Source organism: Danio rerio, chromosome 7 (assembly GCF_049306965.1).
Source record: "Danio rerio strain Tuebingen ecotype United States chromosome 7, GRCz12tu, whole genome shotgun sequence".
Taxonomy (NCBI): Eukaryota; Metazoa; Chordata; class Actinopteri; order Cypriniformes; family Danionidae; genus Danio; species Danio rerio.
The window spans coordinates 17,112,501-17,129,441 of NC_133182.1; the positions used below are offsets into that span (position 1 = coordinate 17,112,501).

The window sequence follows — 16,941 nt, forward strand, 5'->3', positions numbered from 1 at the left end:
GATCATTTACCAGGCCATGGACATTGTCAGGTGAGTTTGAAGGAATGAACAGATTTGAGGATGTTAGAGAGAGGCCCTTTGGGTTTGAGTGTAGTTGTTTTCAGTAGTTTTTCTGCATTAGGATGACTCTATGGTCATCTTTGGCATCTTCATCCTAAATATGAAGTTCTTTAGCTAGTGATTTCAGGCATCCACTATTCAGTCTTTTTTTTTCTTTTTTATTAGAATGATATTTAGATTATTTATTTTACGTGCCATTCCAAATCTTTTTTTCACCCATTGATCACTTTGTTTTATAGCAAACAATTTTTAAATAAATTTATTCAAATATACATATATATGTTTTGTTTATTTTTAAATGGTAATGCCAACATTTTTACTGACCTCAACATTTTATAAATTTTATTTTTATTTTTTATTTATTTATTTACATTTTATTATTATTTTATTTGTTTTTATTTTTAAGTATTAATACTGTAAATTATAATTTTGCTTTTTGACATTTGTTTGTTACCTTCTGGCACATTTATTATTATTATCATTATTATTATCATTATAAGTAGCAGCAATAGTAGTAGTAGTAAATTGTTGCTACATCAGATACTGTTGCGGCCGGAAGTTAACAAGAAGGATTTATATTATTCATTAAATTTCCCATTAAGGGCTTGCAGTAGTTGGCACAATTGTCTCACTGCAAGAAGGTCGCTGGTTCGAACCTCGGCTGGGCCAGTTGGCATTTCTGTGTGGAGTTTGCATGTTCTCCCTGTGTTGGCGTGGGTTTCTTCCGGGTGTTCCGTGGTATAGGTGAATTGGGTAGGCTAAATTGTCCTGTATTCACGTACAGTGTATGTATGTGAATGATTGTGTTTAGATGTTTCCCAGTGATTTGCTGCAGCTTGAAGGGCATCTGCAGCATATTTGTTTATTTTATTTATTTATTTATTTTATTTATTTACATTCCAACCATGTTCTTTCATTCATTTATTTTTCATTTTTTCATTCATTTTTACATTCAGTGTTACATTTAAACTTTACATATGGAGCATGTGCACTGTACTTTTATACTTGAATATAGTCTAAAAGTAGTAATAACGTGTATATATACTGTGTATATACAATTAAATTATCTAATTTAATTGGGCATGAAATGCGCACAATTTGGACAAGTTCTTTGTGCAGTATGTTAGCCAGAAAGATGCTGTGCATTACATTAGTGACAAATCAACACAATTCCACCACCAATGTAAAATACATGACCAAAAAACAACCTGTATCTAAAATATTCAGTGATAAAGCAGCATTGGCTTAAAAAGTTAAGTAACTCCTCTGAGAGACCTAGAAACACCATCAGACTGAACCGGCCTCAGCTGTCTGTATTGCCCGGCATTTTCATCCCCAAACTAGTCCTGTTATTTGTCTCAGTGGTTGACTTCAGTGTGTTTACGGGCCGCAGTCACGTTCCTAAAGGCCTGTCATTTACCTCAACCCGGTCGACTTCCAATCTCCCAAACGCTAAACTTACAAATGGACTCCAGGCTTCCGTTTACAGCCTCTCTGCCCATTAAAATGAGCTCATGTTTCACCTCGAGGGTCTTTCATCGTGGAGTGGGAATACAGTTTTATTTGCTGGGGTTGAGATGTGTTTGCCACATGTGGTGTTTCTGGGAGATTTTTATTTTTTTGATTATGGTTATTGTTATTATATAAGTCTGAGGAGTGAGTGCAGGCAGGAGGATGAAAGGAAAATGAAGTTTAATTTTACAGTTGGCTGGGCCGCTGTTGTGCTGAGGACTCCTCTACGTGCTGCATGAGTGTGGATGGCTTTTACTGACATCCATGATGCTTTATGCTGCTTTATAGAGGTGAGAATTAAGGCCCTCACTGTCATTTTTTTAACGAATGGTAGATGTGTATAAAAATGCAACGGCGATTTAAATAAACACTTTGGCAGAAGTGCATGTCTGTAAACGATATGTTAATTAGCAGTTTGCGTTTTCATTTTTTTGCGGTTATTTACAGTGAATGGCAGTATGTGGTTTTTATCTCTGCTCTGTAGATTTAAATTTTCAACATCAAAAGTCAACAGTTTAACAAAGTGACTTTTTATTAACATTTTAGTAGTTTTGGATAATATATAAGAAATAACATGTAGAAAAATAAGTTTACTGGTAGTTTACTACAAGGTTTTTGTAACGTAATATTGACCTTATTCTAATATGCAGAAATGCGCTCCGATTTAGTTGCCAATGGGAGAAATGACTATGAATAATAAATGGCTGAAAACGGTTAAACTACTTGCTCTACAAACAAGTTTGTCCATGACAATACTGTCAAAGCAGAATAATATAATAAGAAAATATCAGTTTGCAACATCGAGCAGCGTAACATCTAAAAAAGAATGTAAGTGAATGTGACTAGAAGTCTCAAGCCAAAGAAATTCAAATGGCTTCGTACGCGAAGAGTAAAGTCAATACAACATCAGCCCAGACAATGACATGATGGACGTCCAGCATTCTCCAGCCTCCAGTGTGAAGACTGTAGTTCTGCACAAGAAGTTTGGATAAAGGAGAAATGTCATGACTAACTGAGCCTGGTTTCTCTAAAGGTTTTTTTCCTCCACTTTCGTCATTTGGTGAAGTTTGTTCCTTGCTACTGTCGCCACTGGCTTGCTTGGTTTGAGACTTGTGGAGGTGTGCATTGATGGATTTGCTCTTCAGTGTTTGGACTCTCAGCAGTGAATTTTAAACCAAACTGAACTTAAAAACTGGACTGACACAGTTTCAGTTTACTAGGGCTTCTATGTTAAGCTGCTTTGACACAGTCTACATTGTGAAAGCGCTATAGAAATAACGATGAATTGAATTGAACAACATATCAATTTAAACTATTAAAAATTTTATAAAAGTCACATTTTCAAACTTTTCAAGGTTAAAAGTTGTTGGAAGAAAGATCAAGGTCCCATAATGCAATTTAAAAGCATAAATAATTAGGGAATAAAATAAAAACTTGAATCACAAAATACAGAAAACTGCTTTATGTATCATTTGTGGTGTGGAAGGGAGTCATCTTTGTAGATTTTTAGTTTTACATTGAATAATGAAAGGGATAGTTCACCCAAAAAGGATAATTCTTTCACTTACTCAAAAGAGGAAACAAAAGTAAGTAGTTAATAGTGAGTACATTTTACATTTTGGGTGAACAATACCTTTAAGCAAGCACTTAATAATGAAGATTTACTCTTCCTCACGTTTTTTCAAATCCATCCAACTTCAGTTTCCAACATTTTTCGGTTCATCATCACATGTTACTAGCTACACATATAAAATTACAAAAGCTTACAAATATAAGATGGCAATTTACCCAATAATGCCCTAGCGGTGAAAAGAAGCATGTGCATTTTTCTCCTTTTGCACAGGGAAAACTAACCAACCTACCAGTTTGTACAAAGTACAATGATGGATACGTAAAGATGCATTCATCACAAATCGTATTGCAGCATGATACATGCTGTCCAACTTTTTTAAAATGACAGATTTTCATGCATATAACTACATCTCCATAATATATCACTGAAGGGAAACAGCATTGGATAATTCTTTTTCTTGCTTCGAAAGGAAGATACTTCCTAACACCAACAAGAAAACCAAATTTAGTTTCTTTAAGAGATTTTCAATATGAATATTAAATCCCAATCGTTCATAAGGCCTTATGCCCAAATATTTATAACTGTTTATTCTTTAAATAAAGTCCCCCTCCAGGGTTAAGATTGGTGAAATCTTTATTTTTGTACGACTGCGATTGAAACAATACATTTAGTTTAGTTTAGTTTTTTTTTTTTTTTTGCATTTAAAGCCAACTTCAATTTCTGCAATGAAAGGTTTACATTTACATTATTTGTTAATTAAAAATGTCTCTCAGAAATTGCTATAATTCATTTTTGTCAGTGAGGAAAAACACTGCAGTTGAATAAGATTCAAATAACAATAAATAACTTATAGTTCTAAACATACTTACCAAGTTAATTGGTTACTTTAACAATTGAAAATGTATTAGTCTTCTAATGTTTTATTTAATCAGATCTTCATTGTATGCAGTGAAATACAGTGTGTCTTTATTAACACTTTGAAAGCATTTACAGAAATCCATATAATCCCACATGATCCCTACAATCTGATACACTTATTCCCCGGATTACATCGTTTAACACCAATCATGCTGGTCATTTACTAGGCAATCCAGTCATCATCATCACCTCACCACTTAAATCCAATCATTAATCCCAAAAGGTCAATATCTCTGAACCGTTAGCAAGTGTAGGATTAAGCTATCCCAAATCCCTCCTGTTTCTCCTGCATCGCTAACACTGTCCTTGGCCTAAATAAATTCTTTCATAACAAATAATGTACTAAACATTTTAGATTAATGGATCGTAATTGCCTTTGCTTATTGAATACTGAAGTTTTACAATAAAGTTATAATTCATTTATTATAATTATTTTATTGTAAGTTAATCTTTGATCTGGATTATTTTTTATTTGGTGTTATATTTATCATCAAATCCTTTCTGTCTGTGAAATAAAACCCTGTTTTTGTTTCATAAGCATCTTTGTTAATGTTTTAGGAGCCTAATAAATCCACATAATGTCCATAAACTACTACATTGCTTCCCAGATTACATTGTTTAGCAGCAAGCATGCTGTTAATTTACTTTCTAATCCAGTATATCATCATCACCTAACCTCATAAAATCAATAATTAAATCCAAAAGATCAATATCTCTTAACCATGTGAAAGTGTAGGATTAAACGGTCCCAAATCCCTCCTGTTTCTCCTGCATCACTGACATTGTTCTCTAATTATTGATTATTATCACTAACATTGTCATCTAATTTCCCTGGCAAAAAAAAAAAGTGTTAAAGGCAGTTGAACTGATGAATAAAGCCTTTTTACGTGAAATAGATTTCTCTTAAGTGAATATTTTCTATAGGATGCTTGACAATAATACATGTGTGCATTAGATTAGTCCGTATCGAAGCCAAGACTGGAACTAATCTAGCAAAAACTCAGTGCAAAAATGTCTACACCCAAATTAATATGTTGGGGAAAATATTAAATAAAAGTTTATTAAAAGGGAAAAGTCAAGATAAACATATTTTATAAAATTCAGCTGTTATTTTGATAAATGAAGACCCAGTTTATCTGCCGTTGTGGAGGAGCAGGTTGTTCAGCCACCTTCTGTAGAGTTTACAATTTATTCTGTATGAATTATTCTGTAGATGATCAGGGCCTCTCTTGTTCGAGTCATCTAACAGTTGTAAAAAAAGATGCAGGGTTCCACACAATTTATTTTAAACTTCTGTCCTCACAACCCCGGAGTTTTCGAGCCCCAAAAACAAAGCATTTTGGAAACACTGAAGAGGCCGTTTTCATTTTTATATGCTGCTGCTCCATGTCAGTGTGGATGGGGGAGAAAACGGGCATCATCTGAAAACTGAGGCTGATTGGGGATTTTCTCAATATTAAGTACACAGAGTTTCCTTGTAAGTTCAGACTTCACAAGTTTAATATGGAGAACAAACTCCTGAGGAAACGTCAGGTAAATCTATAAAGGGATCAGTGTTTGGCTATGTTGTTTCATTTTTTTTTTTGTAAGAAATGTGAAAACATGATATAAGGAACTGCCTTTTTTCATTTTGATATTAACAACTTAACAGACACCAAAAATGGCATAGTGTAGCTACATATTCATATGACCGTCATCTTCACTGTATGCATATTTATAACAAAACAGCCTATAACATATGTCTCTTTTCATTTTCATTGAAAAATATGAAACATACCCTCTGTTTTGCTGAATATCAGTTTTAATAATCAATAATGGCCATTATAAAAGTATAACCTACAATAAGTTTATACAATAGAGAAATTAAAGGCTAGCAATCAGTCAAATGTGCAGAATCGGTGTACCTGGTTGCATAAATTGATATATTAGCTTATCTTTGTGCTCAGCCAAAACACGTGGTATTGAGAACAAGTGATAAATACAAAAGACCAAATACAGTGAATATGTCGTTAGATATAGACAAGATGAATTAAACATCACATTTAACAATTATAATGAGATGAGATCCAGTGGGATATCCTTGATGAACTGTCTGATGTGCACTGCTCTCACCTGGATAGATGTGCTCAAAGCACCTGCTGACTACCTGGAGCTCAGACGTCCGCATACGCTGCAGCGCATGACAGAGTGTGCAGTGGTCACGTGTTGTGTGTTTTCATTGGTGTATTGTGAATGGAGATCTTCTCAGAAACATAAGATGAAACTCCTTTATGGATGTGGATCGTTATTTATTCTAAAACGCCATTTTAAAGATAAAACACATCAATCTAAACAAAGTCAGAGTCAGATCTTCAGGATTTGCTGCTCAATCGCTGTTTGTGTTGCCTATAGCTTCTTTTCTTCCGTTTTTCACATTTTCCATGTTTCACCGCTATAGTTAAGTGTAGGAAGAACGGTGGAGCTAAAGAGTTGACTGCGGGTTTCACAGTTTTAGTTTTTGTCAGGACTTGTATGTTTTTAACTCTATTCCATGCTGTGCTGTGTCGTCTGTGGATCTCATTGTTGATTTTGTGATCGTTGGTGACTTGTTGGCCCAGGTAGACCTATTTGTCAACAAAATCGATGGCTTGGTGTTTCCATTGGCGCAGCTGCTGTGCTTCATCGCATGGGTCTTTTTCCTGTTGATTCACAGGTTGACATTTACACTAGCGTTGTTTAGTTCTTGTTGCATTGACTCAGCAGTTTGTACGTTGTAGGCGAACATGAAGATGTCATCAGCGAATCGAATGTGGTTCTATCCATTGATCTAATGCGAATTGAATGTGGCCGCTATCTATCAATCTATCTATCAATCCAATACAATAACTGCATTTTCTTCATATTCCTAAAGATTATTACAGATTATAGAGAGATTATAAAATTTATAAAGATTATAAACAGTTTTCTTCAAGTGTACCATAATATATTGTCTATATTCCCTGTGAAATTCTAACAATTTAAATTTTTTAAGAGTTTTTTTTTTTTTTTTAATTATGCTAAGCACTATCTATATAAATAATATTTGTGCAAAAATGTCGTATGTAAATCCTTTTATGACAAATAATCTAAATGTTTATGTTGAGATATGTGGTCCTAATTGCTTTTGCCCATTAAAAAGTTAATTCGTTCATTTTCGTTCTGCTTAGTCCCTTATTTATGAGGGGTTGCAACAGTGGAATGAACCACCAACTGTTCCAACATTTTACGCAGCGGATGCCCTTCCAGCTGCAGCCCATTACTGTGAAACACCCATACACACTCATTCACACATACTCATACACTATGGGCAATTTTGGTTTCCAAAAACACGGGAGGAATATGCAAACTCTACACAGAAACACCAACTGCAGGGCTCGACAATAAGGACTGCCCGATGGCCCGGGGCCAGCGTGCGAGACACTCGGGCCAGTGTACAGAATGTTACTGGCCTGATCGGGCCAGCTGCTGCCTTTTTGCCTGCCAGATCGAGCCAGAGCTGCTTGCTGCGACTGTCTGTCAATTGTGTGCAAATACAATCTTACGGTGCTTTTACACATAGATGTTTGTTTCGGAATCTGTCTCGTTTCACCCATTTCAGCGCGTTTTTTTGGCATATATCCAGCAGTTGCGCTCGCTTCCGCGCCAAATCAATCAGTCCAAGATCGCCTGAATGAGACGCGGTCTCTGTCCTATTGAGCGGATCGATTGTAGCGAGAAAACAAAACAATGCAACGAACTAACGACCCAGGCTATATCACAGTATATTATGATCATGTAATAGCCATATATACGGCTATATGAAGAGAGAATGATGAGCTGGGCGAGATGTCATTCTTACCGGTAAATGCGAAAGTAAAAGCATGCTGAAATATTACCGAGAGCTGTTTATCCAGCCTGATCTCGGTTTATCCGTCAGGAAAGTTGACCGAAATTACTATCTGTTAATTTTTCCATATTTTAATCGTATAATATGTTGTATTAGGCCTGTTGTTTTGTTCATTTCCGCACTGACAGCTCTAAAGAAAGATTTACATTGATCTGATGCAGTCTCGGTTCATCTGCTATGTCTCTCTATAATTTAAGCCTAAAATACAGAATTATAGTCAACGTTTCTTTAATAGATTGATTAATTCAATAGATCGATTTCTACAAAACCTGACAATTGAAATGAGGCTCTGTATATATGAGAAAGTCTGACCTCGATTTGTATTCGGTGACGATGTCTGTGGGTTGTTAAAATTTTAGTGCACATTTTCACTTATAAAATATTCTATACACAACTGGTCAAAAGTTTGGGGTCAGTGTGATTAAATATGTTAAAACAAGCTTCTTCTGCTCACCAAGGCTGCAATTATTTCATCATAAATACAAATTGTGAAATGTTGCACCATAAAATAACTGTTCAAAAGTAGTTTATCATATAATTTATTCATTTATTCCAGTGAGTTTAAAGATGAAATTTCAGCTTCATTACTCCAGTCACATGATCCTTCAGAAATCACTAATATTAATTATTGTTATATTTATTAATGGTAATAGTTATAAAATCAATAATGTCTGGAGTAATGATTTTATTTGAAACTACATACAATAACAAAGCAGTTATTTAAAATTTTGATAAATATTTAACAATTAAACCTTTTTTACATTTATAAATATAGCCTTGATGAAATGAATAATTTTCCTTAAAAAACATTTTAAAAATTACCGTAAATATATATACAGATTTATTAGCCCCCTTTTGTTTTTTGTTTTTTCTTTTTAAAATATTTTCTAAATGATGTTTAACAGAGCAAAGAAATAGTTTTGATAGTTTGTCTGATAATATTTTTTCCTCTGAACAAAATCTTATTTGTTTTATTTTGGCTAGAATAAAAGCATTTTTTAACCATTTTAAGGTAAAATTTATTAGCCTCTTAAGCTAATTGTTTTTCAGACTGTCTACAGAACAAACCATTGTTATGCAATGACTTGCCTAATTACCCTAACCTGCCTAGTTAACCTAATTACCCTAGTTAAGCCTTTAAATGTCACTTTAAGCTGTATAAAAGTGTCTTGAAAAATAATAAAAGATAAAATAAATCAGTTATTAGAGATGAGTTATTAAAACTATTATATTTAGAAATGTGCTGAGAAAATCTGTTCTCTGTTAAATAGAAATTGGGGGGAAAAATAAACAGGGGTGCTAATAATTTAGGGGGGATTTAGGGTGTGTGTGTGTGTGTGTGTGTGTGTGTGTGTGTGTGTGTGTGTGTGTGTGTGTGTGTGTGTGTGTGTGTGTGTGTGTGTATACACACACACACACGCACATTCAAATAGCTATTAACTTCTTTTTTTTTGGTGGGGCCAGTGAAAATTTGGGCAGGGCAAGTAAAAATCAGAACCACTGGCCCGATCGGGCCAGTAGAAAAAATTCTTAGCGTTGAACCCTGAACTGGCACAGCTAGGACTCGAACCAGTGACCATCTTGCTGTGAGGTGACAGTGCTAACCACTGAGCCACCATGCCGCCCAATTAAAAAGTTTGTAATTACAAATATATTCTTGTATATTCTGAATAAGACACTAAAGCAACAATAATCCAGAATCAGATCCTTGCATTCTGTGAAATGAAACCCTGACTTTGTTCTGTACACGTCTTTATTAACGTTTCATGAGCGTTAAACCATATAATCCCAAATGAAGTCCACATTACTCCCTAGATTACACTGTTTAACACCAGTCATGCTGCTCATTTACTAGCTAATCCAGTTTATCATCATCTCCTCACATCTTAAATCCAATCACCAGTCCCAGAGGATCGATATCCTTGGCTCATATTCCCTAAACTGGACGAAGGGAAGTATTAAACTGTCCCAAATCCCTCTCTCCTCCTCCTCCTTCCATTTTTCCCGCGTTGCTGACATTGTCCTCTAAATTAACCCAGTAATGAGATTAGTGTTTGGCTCGGCGGATGGAGCGAGCTCTACAATGGGACTCTGGAAAAGTGTGATAGCGCGGAGGTGCTCAGATAAGGATCGGTTGGGCAGAAATGCGCAGCGCAGCCTTGAGTAATGACTCTGTCCCTAGTAACATTAGCTGTCATGATAATGGAGTATTTAGAGAGATTGATGCTCAGGGTTACCGGTCAGAAAGGGAGCGATCATTTAAATAAGGAGGGTGTGTGTGTGTGTGTGTGTGTGTGTGTGTGTGTGTGTGTGTGTGTGTGTGTGTGTGTGTGTGTGTGTGTGTGTGTGTGTGTGTGTGTGTGTGTGTGTGTGTGTGTGTGTGTGTGTGTGTGTGTGTGTGTGTGTGTGTGTAGTTTGTTGACCCTCGGTGCCAGAGGTCATGGGGGAGGCGCTGTCAGTTCGGGACGGTTTGGTGGTGTTGTTGTCGTAGTGAGTTTTCACTGCTGTGTGGGTAATTTGGATTAATTAGCAGCCGCTCTTTGAGGGATATTGACTCCCAGGCTAATTAGAGTAATTAACAGTCTTTGTCTCAGTCAGACGAGGTCTTTAAACTAGTCACGTGCACCTTTGCAATTTAGGTTATTAAATTAGTTTTTTTATTCATATTTGCTACGTTTTTTTAATAGAATTTTCATTCATTTTATTTGTTTTATCACAAAGAAAGCCAAGATCTGGAAAGTAAACATTTCATTTATCATTTTTGCTCTTACATGTTTTTTGTTCTGTGTTTGTTGTATTCCCTCTTTTCTTCCATTGGAAATGTCAAAAAGATTATTTAAAGGTGCTGTATGTAAGTTTGACACCCAGTGGTTGAACTAGGTATTGCACTCCTGGTTCAAAACACACAAGCGCAGGTCGCCAGATTGACGACATCTACAGTGCAAGAGTGAGTCTGACTATCAAGCCAAAAGGCTGATTTAAATTGTGTTCTTAATAAAAGCAACAGCCCACAATAAAAGGAAGATTTTCCTTATTAAAAGGAGTTTTTGTTCTAACCAACTCCTTGAATTTATAAATTAGAAACAGCTTCTATTTCTTGCAGCTGAACAACAGTAAACTGACAATGATCACCTCAGATACAACTCATGTCCTTTATACCGTGTTAAAGGCTAGTAATGTGAGTCTGAATGCTGTTTTACATGACATTTATTGCCATACTACTGAAAACAGCAGCAGATAATTTACCTCAAATCTTGAAAATAAATAATTTGAACCTAAGAACTGTGATCTAGTGCAAACCAACACATATCAGTGATTCAGCATCTACATTTAATAATGTTAAATAATATGTTAGAATGTAAACCTTACCATTTAGGTGAAGTGCAGTAGGTGCAGTTCTGTGCTTCTGAATGGCTCTATTTAAATTTTCTTGACCAAATGGATTTTTTTTTCAAATGGCTAATTGCGATATTGTTAGGACACGATGTAACAATGTTACCTACTTGCCTATTGTTTACGTTTGTGATGTTTATGTTATTTGCTAATTAATTAAAGTCCCTTTAAGGCAAGTTGTTTCACTTGGCGGCCATCTTTAAAACGCTTCTTGGGCAGTATGCTTGGGCATTCTGTTTGATTGGGGAAACATCAAATTCTTCAAAACTGCTTGCCGAACATTGAATTTCATATTAAAAAATCATCAATAAAATTAAACAAAAACTTGTGTCTTTAAATTTATTTTTAAACGTCCGAATCACACAAAATCTGCAGAAACTCACGTCTGGTCCCTGGAGTGTTGTCAGTCTTTAACAATCGATAATTGGCTCATGTACTAGGAGGCAGCATTCATTCATCATATAATGATCAATGATTGGCTCCTCTATTTGTAGGCAGGGCTTTATTCACCATATTGACTGTTACACTTTTCCCCATTCAAAAAGATAGGAGTGACATGTCTTGTGTATTCTATTGTCTTTGTTAATAACCATCTCATGTGAATCTGCGTCTCATTTCGAAGTCTGCTACTGTCCACCGGAGGTTGCATTTCAGTTGTGGTACACTTTGAGAGAGCTTTTCTGACTGAAATACACACACAAGGGCAACCCAGGATGCTGAAATATAAATGGCTAAACTGGCGTTGGGCAGGTTCAAAAAACCAAAACAAACACAGCAATTCTGGCACATAATGCACATTTTCAGCAGACTTCAGCATTGTTTTTCAGAAGAACAAGCATGTTTCTTTAATCTCTGCAAGAATATAAGGGTATTTTTATGCTTTAGAAAAGTCAAAAACACATGCAGCACCTTTAACAGTTTCTTTTTAATTTCAGTTTTGTTTAATTGGACACCTGTTACAAACTTTTCATATTAGTTAATTATAATTAATTTAACAAAATTGCAACTTTAATTTATGTTAATTGTATATAATTTTGTTTAAGTTTAACCCTTAAAGACCGAGACAGCCGCCCGCGGCTAAAAATAAGTATTGCTCTTAAATGTTTAATAACTTTTGATCCGCTGATTCGATCCATACAATTCAAAGATTGGCATAAAGAAGAGAATCTCAGCTTTCCAGCGCTTTATCACATTACATTCACGTACTTTCAGAGGCTCCGGAATCAGTGTGGTTACGTCATCAAATTTTGACCGCTGATTTGACAAAGGGACGCTCGTCACTTGTCTCTCCGGACAAATCAGACATGATACATGGATGCATTGTCCCTCCTCCATGCCCAGATTGGTTCAAACTCGCTCTATCTCAACCAATAAGCATAGGTTTCGCTTTGTGAACCAACAATCAGCTATTTGAACAACACTGAATGAGAGATAGGCTGCACATTTACGCGCGGCTAAATAAAACGCAAAAAAAAAAAAAAGTTTTGCATGAAATAATTCTCATACTAAGTACTTTTGCATGCACAACAGCACTAAAACATGACAAAACAGTGACACAGCAAAGACGAAGTGCTGCTCTTGCTGTTTTCAAAGGACGCAAATGAAGGTTGGGCTGTTTGTCTGCATTGCACGCGAACCATATCCATATCCACAGACAACCATATCCATGCTGGCACATAAAACCTAAGGATGGTCCATATTGAATCTAGTTTAGTTATGTAACTATTTATAGTATAGTAAATATTTATATCTATTTTATTTACTGAGGATTTGCACCATGTTTATTTGGACTTTGACGCATTATTTATTATTTTCTTATTTTATATTTGTTCATTATAAGTGGTGTTGTTTATGGTAACTAAAAATATAATATTTGGAAAAAGTCAAATTTGCTTCAGTGTTCTGTTATTTTGTAACATTTTTTTCTGTTTAGTTCATTCCCAGAACTTTTGGGCAAATACATTGTCAGTAAATAAATGCATTTTTTCCCGCCATTGAAAAACGCCTTGGAATAACATTGAAATAAATTGCTATAACTTGCTCAGGTAATGGTGGATGTAGACAAAATTTATTTTGGAAGTATAAAACATCATAACATGTATTTCTAAAGAAAGAAAAACAAACTTCATAAGGTTTTGTTTGTAATAACTAGAAAATGCCACTTTTTTAAAAAATCGTTTCTGGAAAATTCTGGAATATTTTCTGTCTGTTCATATGTTTTTGGACCAAAAAAAGTTTTAGACTGGACCTTTAAATGATACAGATTGAAACTTCAGGTTCTCCTGTTTAAAATAATATATGACACTTGAGTCTGACTGCTAAAATAAAAATAAAACTGCTTTAAAAAAATAATAATAATATAGGCCCATTAGGTGCCCACAAAATACCTCTAGGTCTTTAAGGGTTAACAATCATTTAATTATTAATTAATTTAATTAGTGATACTTAAGTTAACTCTAGTTAGCTATAATTTAGCAATTAACTTTTAAAATTATTTTTGCATTTGATTGAAAAATTTTCGTTTTTCAACAAAAATGTGAAGCAGGGCTGAACTGTTTAATTGAATTTAATTTAGTAAATTTAATTAATGACTCTTCACTTTCCTTCAGCTTATTCCCTTCTCCACCATGAAATGTTAACTGCCTAAATATAACCAATATATTAATCAGATTTTGTTCATTTTAATTAAATACTTTGTTGATTTTAGCTAGACACAATTATGTTCATTGAATGCCATTAACAGGTACAACCATTTAATTTTAATGATGGTAAAAATAATTGTTAAAAACGATTAATACATTCTTTAAATTTACTATGCGCACTGTTAGTACATGCTAGCTAATTGTATCAAATGCAATCATTCTGTAAAGTGCTAATGAGTATACTAATGTGTGATGCTGCTGTTTTAAAATGTACTTGCATCTATGTCTAGATCAAATAATCTTGAAGACACCATCACACTGATCAAGGGCCGGATCGAGGAAATTGACCTTCCAGTAGAGAAAGTGGACATCATCATTTCAGAGTGGATGGTAAGTGGATGATTGTTAATATGGAAATATGTTAAAATGCTTCCCTTAGAGAAAAAAAATGCATTGAACATACAATTATTTTGCAACAAAATGCCCTGCTCATTAAAGCATAATGGCCAGCTTTGCCTTAAAGCTCTGCATTCACAGCAATTACAGTTGGTTTTTACCCAAAATCAGGCATAAAGGAAGTAAATGTGTCAGCAAATTTCTTTTCTGCCCAGTCATTTCCCTTTTCAGAACCTGCTCAGGGGTTGGCAGATGAAAAAGCTGAAATGTATTGTTGATTGATACTAGATATATTGCGGGCATAATTCATAATGGCATAACTTTCATGCTCATTTAAGAAGCCAAACAACACTCCTCATTTATTTAGACATGACTGATGATGAATATGTGAAGGTTTAAGAGATGCACGTTCATTTGCACATCAATTTATCTTGGCTGAAAGTAGAATTTTACTGAATGTGGTTAAAATTTGTTACAGTTTTTTATGTTATTTTACTGCTTATCTGAACCAGCACTTTTGAACAAACTATTAGATATTATTAAATGACATTGAATATTACATTCGTTTTTGATACTTTTTAAAAATAGATTTATTGTTTATTTGATCTATTTTTACTTGCAAAAAAAGCATTTAATTTTGTTCCCCTAGTTTAGTCTTTAATACTATACGAATGGTCTCTGTAGTTGGTTATAAAACATTAGTTTTTTTTTTGGTTTTGTGTTTGTAGTATATTTCTTTCATTGGAAAATTTAGGGCATAAAAGTATTGTAGAATTTTACTGAACGGCCACAGCCATATCACCCTGCAGCCAAAGACCGGTTACTCACTGAAGCTAAGCAGGGCTGAGCCTGTTCAGTACCTGGATGGGAGACCACATGGGAAAACTAGGTTGCTGTTGGAAGTCATGTTAGTGAGGCCAGTAGGAAGCACTCAACCTGTGTTCTGATGCCCCAGTATAGTGAAGGGGACACTATACTGTCAGTGAGCGCCGTCTTTCAGAAGAGACGTTGAACCGAGGTCCTGACTCTCTGTGGTCATTAGAAATCCCATGGCAGTTCTCATAAAGAGTAGGGGTGTAACCCTGGTGTCCTGACCAAATACCCTTCATCGGCCCTTAACCGTCATGGCTGCCCAATCATCCCCATCCACCGAATTGGCTCCATCACTGTCTCTCCGCTCCTCCAATTTCTGGTGTGCGATGTGCGCACTGGTGCTGTTGTCCTGTGGCAGCCGTCGCATCATCCAAGTGGATGCTGCACATTGTTGGTGGTGTGGAGAGACCCCCCTCATGATTGTAAAGCGCTTTGGGTGTATAGCCATACACAATAAATGCACTATATAAATACACATTACATTACACCACTACGTGTTGGGAATTTGTTTTATTTTTTATTATGATATTTCACAAATGATCTGAACCAGCACTTTTGAACAAACTCTTGTTAAAAGAGATTGAATATTACACAGAAATCTGATAAAACTCATACTTTGGAAAAAAAAGAAGGCTGAAATTAAATAAATTAATTAAAAGTAATAAAAGATATGCATTAAAATTACTAAATCTACTGTTTATTTGAAATAAAAAATCCTAATTCAAATTAACAAATTTAGTTTAACCTAAAATTAAAACCAAAACAAGCTAAAATAAGAAAAAGGAAAACAATCTTTAAAATGCTATAACTTAATTACTAAAACTAAAATTTAAAGAGAAAGTATTATGGCTTACTAAACCAAATAAACATCACTAAGTATTAAATTGTTTATTGATAAAGTACAAAAGTGACAATAGGATGCATTAAATGACTAAATCTACTCTATATTTTAACAAAATTTCTACATTTAAATTCACAAAATTTAGTTTAAAGGTGCAGGAGGTGATCTGCCAGAATGCTAGCAGTAGCATGATAGCTTAGAAATTTTACATCCCTCCCCTGCCTTCAAAAGCCATGCCTCATGAATGTGCAAACGCAAAATTATATTTCCCCAAAACTGTCACAGGCTGTCACTGTTCAAAAATCAACAAATGTGAATATAAATCAAATTCACCTCAGTAAAGCTGGTTAGATGGAAGAGCACATTTACTCATGTTTTGTTATTAAACTAAATAAAAATTATATCAGAAAAAAAGCAGAGCTAAAAACGTTACGTTACCAAGCCAGCGAGTGACTTAATTTTCAATTGTGCTCGCTGATCCTCGTACATCGCTTGTTTTCAGCTTCTAAACGAATGCTCAGGTCTATTTAACCAACTATATTATCGATGTTGTAAAAGGTACTCCATGAACTTGAAAATAGCTAATCTTTTGCTGGATGTTTTCAGTGGCTGAACAACACTTCCGTGCATATAAACACATTCATAAACAAGAACACAATCTACATAAGCTTTGCGAATTAGTTTTAAAACATACCTGTCTAAAAGTAATTCTTCAGCCGTGGTGTCATCCTTTAGAATTGTTGTCCTTTAGAACAGTTGTTTTGAACTGCATAACGTCAATTTTCTCCAGCATGCAAAAGTAATTACGATATTGATTTAGGGTTTAGAA

General features: G+C 34.8%; 1 protein-coding gene across 4 annotated transcripts in view; it reads left to right on the forward strand.

Moving 5' to 3' along the window:
• prmt3 (protein arginine methyltransferase 3) overlaps window positions 1-16,941 on the forward strand; it is a 118,346-nt gene that overhangs the window by 14,613 nt on the left and 86,792 nt on the right. For all 4 annotated transcript variants that reach the window (XM_009302968.5, XM_073906554.1, XM_073906553.1 and 1 more), the window contains 2 exon segments: window positions 1-30; window positions 14,293-14,392. The exon segment at window positions 1-30 is cut by the window's left edge and continues 92 nt beyond it. In XM_009302968.5, the coding sequence (XP_009301243.1) occupies window positions 1-30; window positions 14,293-14,392 (130 nt within the window).